The sequence below is a fragment of the Berghia stephanieae genome, chromosome 7 (genome assembly GCF_034508935.2).
Source record: "Berghia stephanieae isolate SIO BIC M18660-M18661 chromosome 7, UCSD_Bste_1.3, whole genome shotgun sequence".
NCBI classification, from domain to species: domain Eukaryota; kingdom Metazoa; phylum Mollusca; class Gastropoda; order Nudibranchia; family Aeolidiidae; genus Berghia; species Berghia stephanieae.
The window spans coordinates 54716854-54725765 of NC_088366.1; the positions used below are offsets into that span (position 1 = coordinate 54716854).

The following is an 8912-nucleotide window of genomic DNA, read 5'->3' on the forward strand; positions in this document are numbered from 1 at the left end:
ATATAAAAGACAACTATTTCATTGCTACATGAAAATTTAAAAAAAAAAAAAAAACATTAAAAAGAAAAAACGCATACCTTTCTCCGGTAACTGTACTAGGAATAACCTCTTGTGTTCTTTCGGTTTTGTGATATGAGCAGGAATGTATGGGTACTGAAAGAAAAACAACCGTCACTTATAATTTAGACTCATTAATATCACACACACACACACACATATAAAATTAAAAAGTAAAAATTTTAAAAGTGTGTATCAAACTTCTAATTTAACACAGTCGGTTGGATTAAACCCATTTCAAATGCTGATGGTGACTAAAAGTGAAAAAAAGAGGAACATTAAGAACAATTGCCTATAATAAGCCCCATTTTTACTGCATTAACCTCCACCTTTAGAACAATTGAGATGATAAACTATCATTGATACTCTAGGTAGAGTGAGAAACTGCATCTGTATGTCCTATCAAACATCAACTCACTGCCCATGCATCGATCAGGGGTTGGGAATGGAATTTTTTTTTAAAGTAAAAAAAAAAAAAATCCTCCTTTGACTTTGACCCCAAAATTGCAGATTTCCGCAGATTCGAGAAAAACCACCAGCACTGCATTTATAACATTACCTAATATCAATGGTATGGAAATAAAAATGCTGAAGACATTCATCTACACACACTGCATCACAAATCAACAGAGAATACAGACCTCCCAATCCTTCACATATTCCAAAAGTGGAATAAGAAAGTCAAAAAATAGGAATTTTAGACAAAAAAAAAATAAAAAAAGAATAGGAATTTTTAATCAACGAATAATTCTGTATCAAAAATACCACCAACTTTGCCACCAAACACATACAGACAGTATTCTGACACAGCTGGCAAAACTGCACGTGTGTTAGATAATGCAGGGTTGCAAATTCAGGAGGCAAGAATTTACTGAACTTTTACGTTAACACATAGATGGACCCCTTTCTGAGTGTTGAAAATATAGATGAATGAAGAATTTATTGTATTACTTCCCTTTGTTTACGAAATTATAATTTGCCTTTATTCTGAACTGTTTGGACTGCAATGTTGTTGACTTTTGGCTTTTGATTTTGATAAAAAAGAAGTGAAGACGAACGAACACATGAGGCATTTCGGTGTTATTTTATCTTATCTTATTGACTTGATTATTAGACAAATATTACACTGAGTGTTGAACTCCCTGTAAAAAAGACATTATGTATTTACTTCTTACTTCCCCTGTTTAGCGGGTGATTGGAAAATATACTGATGGCTTAGAACAAAATGAATTCTGGAAATATATGGAAAATTGGCAACCTTGGTAGTGGAATGGGGAAAAAAGAAAATCACCTTTTTACCCCCCCCCCTTTCTTTTGTTTGTTTGTTTTAAAGGGTTTTACGACATTTGCCCCCCCCCCCCCCCGCCTCCCTTTCTTATTTTCATTATTGAAAATCAGAATTTTAGAGACAATGGTGGAATAGCGGAAAGGAAGAGTGAAAATAGGAATGATTCCACCTGAAGTGGAAGGGTTGGCTGGTATGAGAATACACCACCGTTGTATTTAAAACTGTGAACTCCGCCATTGCCGGTCCCAAGCCCGGATGAGAAAGGAGGAGGGTTTGGCGTAGGGTCAGCAACTCCACCCTGGAAAACACAAGCCGCTACAGAAACGTCAACGAAAGAAAACCCAATTACTACTGTTCTGGGAGAGGAAGGGTCTTTGCGACACATGACGCTTTGTAGTGAAAGCCGAGAGGAAGAAACACCTGGCGGCGAGACCTGGAGGCGGACCTGAAGAGGATGGGACACACCTGGGGAGAGTTGGAGAGGATGGCCCAGGACAGAGGAAGATGGAGGACTGTTGTCGATGGCCTATGCTCCACTAGGAGTGACAGGCATAAGTAAGTAAGTATTTAAAAACGAAAGATGACATGTAGATAAAACATGGACTTTAATATCTTTAATATAAATTCTGTTGTACTTCTATGGAGCCAAGATAATGAGGGGAGACTGATAGCTTAGTTGGCAGACTACTCACTAGCTTTACGAATTTACATGCAAAGAAGGACAAGGATTGATCCAAAGCAAGGTTGAGATTTTTTAAAATCTGACCCTTCTCTCTAGTAAATAAACAGTGATTGGGGAGGCTGGGCCAGTCAGATCTGGCACAGAGTTCATTGCTATAGACTAGCATCCTGACAAAAGGATAGCAAACAATTGCTAATGGCCATTTAATGCTATTGGCAGCAGGATAAACTCTGGTTACTGACGTAACATACTTATGTCTGGTACTGACGGACCAGTCTTTTTTTAAAAATATGATGATGGCTGCAAAATATATTTTCTTATCATGATAAGAGCTATCGTAATCCCCTGATCCATTGTTGCCTATATAAAATCATGTAGATATATATATATATATATATATCATTATAAATTATCGTAAACTGAAACAAAAACGTCACTTCTTTTCTATTGAGATACACACCTGAGAAGGTTCAAAATTGGGCCTCCACCAGTTGCCAATGGTGTCCTCGATCACCCACTCCATGGCCGCACCATCTTGACGTCCCAGAGTCTGCGGTTACGAGAACAAGAAATTATTAATTCCATCGGTACAAATTTCAATTAAAAACCTACACTCTTACATTTTAAGATTTTCTAATACATATTTTCTATCATACACACCCATCTATCCTTGAACTTGAACAAGAAAATGTGTGGTAGTGTTTTAGTTACATATCTTTTTTCAATCTTTTCTGTAATCTGGATGATGTCAGAGATAGCACAAAGAACGGAAATCGTCATAATTCTATAGTATACGCATGTTATTGCCAATGTTGATCACTCCTTCTTACCTCTGTTAAAAGTCTTTTCAAGCCTTCTACTTGATCTTCAGTCGAACCAAGTTCACCTCCAGGTCTGTTGAAAAAATTATATTTTATAATAATCAAAATAAAATCCTGCACATTTGGAACCTTTTGTTTTTAAAAAAACATCACTTTTTCAGAGGAAAAAAAAGAGGGCTCTATCTATAACATGTGAAAGAACATATCCATTGTGGTGACAAAAGAATAGACATTATAAGTGGATTAAGATCTCTGAACATCTGATGAAAATAATAAAATCTCCGGACTTTACAGATAAATAATTTGTGATTTTATGTTTTTAAGGGTTTAACAGGGCTTGCAAAACATTTAAGTCATTCAGTGCCAGTAAAAACAAAGAAAATGGGATAGTAAAAAAATTATAGAATTACAATTAAAAGCATTCGAGAAAAAGTAGTGAGACAAAGGGCAGTGGTTTAAATAGGGAACAGATGTAGATTCCAAAAGCACACTACCAGTGTATTTCGCTTGAGATAATAATAATAATAATAATATATACTTTATTCATCCAAAAAAATGGAAATTCGTTTACAGACGTGGTATGTATAAAATTGAATAAACACAAATTTGAGAATCTATGGCGACAATGTATACATATATACATGGAAATGCGCAAAAATGTAAAAAATATACAACCAAGAACAAATAGCGACACTTTATATATTAATTTGATAAATTGAGATAGACCACCTCAAAGTCTCATCCAGACAGAAGCACAAGTAGTTTTTAAAAAACAACACTTACAACTTAAAGAATGTGGTTCCCAACTGCAAGAGTAAAACATGTGGCAAGCCGTGTTCATACACAATGAGGACACCCTCCACAGATCGACGCATGCCAATCTTGTCAAACTCCTCCCTCATGCGCTGGAAACGCGCAGGCACAGAGCTGTCCTTTTCATACAGAGGCTCTTTGGTACCAAAAGTGTAGTTACTTAGAGGATACCTAGGAACAGAAACAACAAAGAGAAAATGAACAACTTAGATTTTTTATTTTATTGGGAGAAAAACATTTTCCTCACAAAAATGTAATTAAATCAATTAACAACATAAAATCCAAGCATAACACATTATCAAAAAAATTGGGCATTATATAGGGCAAAATCTGACCTGCCTACTTGAAAATTTTTTAATTCGTAGTTCATAGGAAAATAAAATAGTAGTCACTATACTGATGTTGTTTTTAAAAACACAGTATGCAATGTTAACCAAAGAGCACATACCGTGTTCTTTAGTAAAATGGCAGTAGTTAACTCTATAGATCAACAATTTACCCTCACAAGGATTAAATAACACTTCAAATCAATAAATTATGAAGTCTGGCATCAACTTTCATTTTCAATACATTTAGATGACTTAGACTTAGAGATGCTCATGCATTTCTGAAATTGGAGCCAAAATTTCGTAAAAATAGGCAGGTCTGCAATATCCACTAGACATCCTTAAAGTGCTTTACAAGGGAGCCCAAGCCAACAGCAACATCACTTAACATGTAGGATGAGATACGATGCCCATAAGATGACAATACATTTTATTTTTTCAAAAAGAGACAATGCTGTCAATAGCCATGTACTCATTTTAAAAAACCTGTTCAGTGAAAAAAAAATGTGAAATTAGAGTCTTTTCCAAGGATTCAACTCTACACCATTTAGACCAGGACTTGAACCCAGGAGCTACTGGTCTCTTGGAATGAAGAAAACAAAGTGATTATTCCTCCGAATGCTCGGGAAAATAAACTTGATCTCTATTTCTCCGAAAGGTTTCCGTTCTCAATATTTTTTGGGTTATTTGCAAGAGTGTCTGTGAATGATGAATGTGTATACATTTTTTTAGTGTTTTTTTTTTTAGTGTTCTTTTGCCAGTGCTTAGGCGCTCTGCTCTGTCTTTTATTCCCAACTTTCTGTTAGACTTCTATCTAAGTTTGTGCTATCCTGTCTTTCAACCTCTGTTCCCGTCTTGAGACATTGGCTTTGTTATTTAGGTTTACCTCTGTTCTCTCTTTGATAGTGCATCGCGAAGTGCAAAAGTGAACGCGCCATGGAGTATTTGCGAAAGCACAACTTTTTGATAAAATCTGTCTTTGTCAAAAATGTGCCAAAAAACGCTAGCTTGATAATTTGTGAGAATTCCCTTTCCACTCTGTTTGAGCATTTACTTTTGCATTGACATCGCGTCCATAACCCATCAGCTGCTGGAGGCTAGCCGACGATCGGAGAAATAGAGTTCAAGTTTATTTTCCTGAGCGCTCAGAGAAATAAGCCGGCCTAAAGAAAATGTATATGGAAATAAAATTTTGTGTCTGTATTGTAATAGTAAATCACGCCCGTTAACTAAAACCCCAAGCCCATAATTAATTGCGTTTGGTGTCAATGGCTGTCATTATTCCCAGACGCCAGTCTGGGGATAATGAAAATTCGTAATCCCCAGACAGGTGTTCTGGGGATAACCAATTTTTGTTATCCCCAGACAGGTGTCTGGGGATAAAGAAAATTTGTTATCCCCAGACGCATGTAGCAAGTGGGCAGAAAGATTTTATGCAAAATGCCAAACTAGGCGTGAAAAATACCAAATATTCTGGAAAAAATACTAGTGGTTGTGTCCCAAAACAGTTAATATATCAAGTGATATTTAACACAAGATGAAAGTAAATAGTGATCAAATGTCAAATCCAGCTCTTTTAAAAAAATTATTTTAAAGCAAATGGATCAATGAAATTTCTTTGTTACTTTGATCTGAAAACGTCAAACTGGCAATTCGACTTTTTATTTTCAACCAGGAAGAAATTTGTTAATCATCAAATCTGTTCATAGTCCACCAACCATTTAAATTTTCACTACCTACCTACCTGTTAACTTTATTGATATTCTCTTGTTTCTATAATTTGCTCATTCTGGCCACAATTTTGGGGATGACCGGGAATTATTTTTTATTTCGCGGACTAATTCCTAGGCCATGGTGTTGTTCGCCCCAAAGCCCAAAACCGACACCTGTTATTTTCCTGTCTTCTTCGCACAAGACAATATAATTTAGTATCACACGTCCACAAAACTAGATCCAACAACATAATTTTATTCGGATCAGAGATGAAAATAACTACCAAAACAAGGAAGCAAAAATGGTGGAAATATGTTTAGCTCATATATAAATTTAAATTCCGATAGCGGTGTGGATAGACAGCTCAGTGGGTTAGGCCACCTTTCATTTTACTCCTTTTAGCTGCACAGATTCGAACCAGTCGCGATCCCCCCCCCCCCCCCCCCCCCCCTCACACACACCCTTTTTTTTTTTAAACTTTTTCTTTCTTTCTTCCCAATTGATGTTCATTGTTTTCACTTTTGTTCCGAGTTCCGAGCAAGAGTTTTTTTAATCAGTTGAATTTTTTATTTCTCCGATAATATTATTTCATTATTTAATTTGGTCTAGATCTATTATTGTTTTGTTTTTTTTGTTTTGGTCAAATGATAATAATAATAATAATAATAATAATAATAATAATAATAATAATAATAATCATTGTAATAATTGTTATTATTATTACTATTACCATCATAATCATTATTATATTATTATCAATAATAATATTATTTTTATTATTAATACTCTTATTATCATACTATTATTATTGTTATTATTATTATTATCATGATTATTAATTATTATCATGATTATTATTACTATTATCATTATAATTGTTATTATTATTATTATTATTATTATTATTATAATTATTATATCTATCCTCTATCTGACCATTTGGTCGCTCTCTGAATATTTCTGTTTGTTTACTTTTTAATTATTTATTCTTTTTAGACACTATTTGAGATCGGAGTGGGGACGAATATATTTGCTAGAAACTAGAAAAAAAAACCAAGAGAGAGAGAGAGAGAGAGAGAGAGAGAGAGAGAGAGAGAGAGAGAGAGAGAGAGAGAGTTTAATATTAAAAAAAAAAGAGGGGGGGAGGATGGATGGGACATTTATCCCTTTCAACGTTCTGTAAAAAGAAGACGGAATTTAAACCAAAAAAAAAAAAAAAAGTGACGTTACCAGGATTCGAACCCACAACGTCGATTCTGGTCAAACTTCCAGGGAGAGACGACTAAACCATTCGGCCATGACACCCACTTCGAAGTCGACGCATATTGTGTATATGTAGTAAGAACTGATTTTAATGTTGGTTAATTTTATGTTTTTATAGATATTTTATTAACTTTCCTTATTTCTATGTGCATTTGGAAACATTCCATGTTCCGGAATGTGAATAATTGTTTAAAAGAGCGGAATTTCAAATATGCGTCTGGGGATAATGAAAATTCGTTATCCCCAGACAGGTGTCTGGGGATAACGAATTTTTATTATCCCCAGACAGGTGTCACAGCGGTTGTCAATTCAATTAGATATAAATGAGCACATAGGTTCTCGGACCAGAATACAACAAGTAGCTACACGTCCACATGTGCCAAGTTGACGTGAAAGTGAAAGGTGCAAAAACATAATATCTGTCCGCTGTTACTGTTATGATCACTGCAGCAGTGATTGTGATTGAAATGAAACAGCAGTGCACTTGCGGTGCGGTTTGTGGTTGACTCTGCAGGCGAGCTTTATTTTCGGGAGAAATTCCCTCAGAAATATCTTTAAACATTTATTAATGAAATTACCTTCCATTTGGTTTAATTTCGATTAAAATAACTATTATAACAATAAAAGTAAAAGTAAAGTAAATGAGAGTATGAGTATGAGAGACACGACAAATGAGAAAATGAAAGTGAAAGTTGAGTTGAGACAGATGATAAACAAAGAAAAGATCGTATTCTGAGGAGATATGGAAAATCGACGGCTCTTGGAAGGGCAATACTTTAAAATATTGTCGGACGACTTACAGATTTATTGTTCTATCGATAGTTAGAGCCAATGGATTGTGCTGAGGTCTAGCGACGCTGTATTTTGGCCAACCGGCGGCACTACTGTTGTCAGATCGTCTTCTCTCGTGAGTAGCCATCTTTAAATTCGTTATAACTGAAAACTATTGAAAATAAGGACGCGCAGATAGAGCGAAAAACGAATATACGAAACAAAGTTTTTACTAGGAGTGGGTTTTGTTGTTTGATTGTTTGTTTTGTTTGTTTTTGTTTTTTTTTTTGTTTGTTTTTTTTGTTGTTTTTTTTTTTTTGTTTTTTTTTTAATTCATATAAAAATCAATAAATGGATGGATAAATAAATAAATCGAAGAAGAGAATGAGGAATGTAAACAAATAAAAAGTAAAAACAACCATAACCCTATGGTAATAATATAATCGAAGCCGGTAAATGGAACTCTGCTTTATCAGAACAGCCGTTTAATTTGAACGATCTGTCTGTGACAGCGTTTAAGAAGAGCTCGATGCATGGTCTGTGGCAACGTATTTTCGACTGGTTAATCGGAACGCATGCCGATTAATTGGAACACTTTTAAAACCCTTATTAAAAGTTATACATATTTCAAATAGTCAAAATATAAATGTCCCAAAATGAGACGAATAAGAAAGGAATCATCTGGCGTCTTCAGATGAATAAATAGGTTCATTGATTAACAACTTTGTATCGAGTCTATCACCACCCATTCCCTTTTGTGCTGTTATGTGGTCTTGTGGTATAACACTCATCTTCGGATCGAATGGTCCTGGGTTCAAATCCCGTTCTGAGCGGCGCATAGTTGAGTCCTTGAAAAAGGCTCTAAAACTCACATTCTCTCACCTTGCTCATGTGTAAAATGAGTACTTACACGGCCGTTAACAGCGTTGTCTATGTCGAAAAGAAAAAAAAATATAGCCTACATGTTAACCCTCTCCTTACCACCTATTGGAAAATCGTCTCATTTGTTACGATGCAACCGTCACTTTTCTCATCCAGATTTAATTTCTTTTTGCTATAGCTATAAAAACTTGACATTCTATAATATGGTTCATATTGTCGAGCAGTATCACGTATATATAGAATGTGCTTGTTGCTTTTCTGTTTGAGTTAGAAATGTCTGTTTTTGTGTTGGGTGG

At 35.0% G+C, this 8912-nt stretch overlaps 1 protein-coding gene across 1 annotated transcript in view; it reads right to left on the reverse strand.

The window, feature by feature from the left end:
* Positions 1–7913, reverse strand: part of LOC144977509 (cleavage and polyadenylation specificity factor subunit 5-like) — an 82483-nt gene extending 74570 nt beyond the window's left edge. The window contains exons 1-5 of the mRNA XM_078922808.1: positions 7764–7913; positions 3632–3832; positions 2858–2921; positions 2488–2577; positions 78–153 (exon numbers count right to left, since the gene is read on the reverse strand). Of these exons, the coding sequence (XP_078778934.1) occupies positions 78–153; positions 2488–2577; positions 2858–2921; positions 3632–3832; positions 7764–7882 (550 nt within the window). The 5' untranslated portion in view covers positions 7883–7913. The remainder of the gene's footprint in view (positions 1–77; positions 154–2487; positions 2578–2857; positions 2922–3631; positions 3833–7763) is intronic.
* Between the last annotated feature and the right edge of the window lie 999 nt (positions 7914–8912).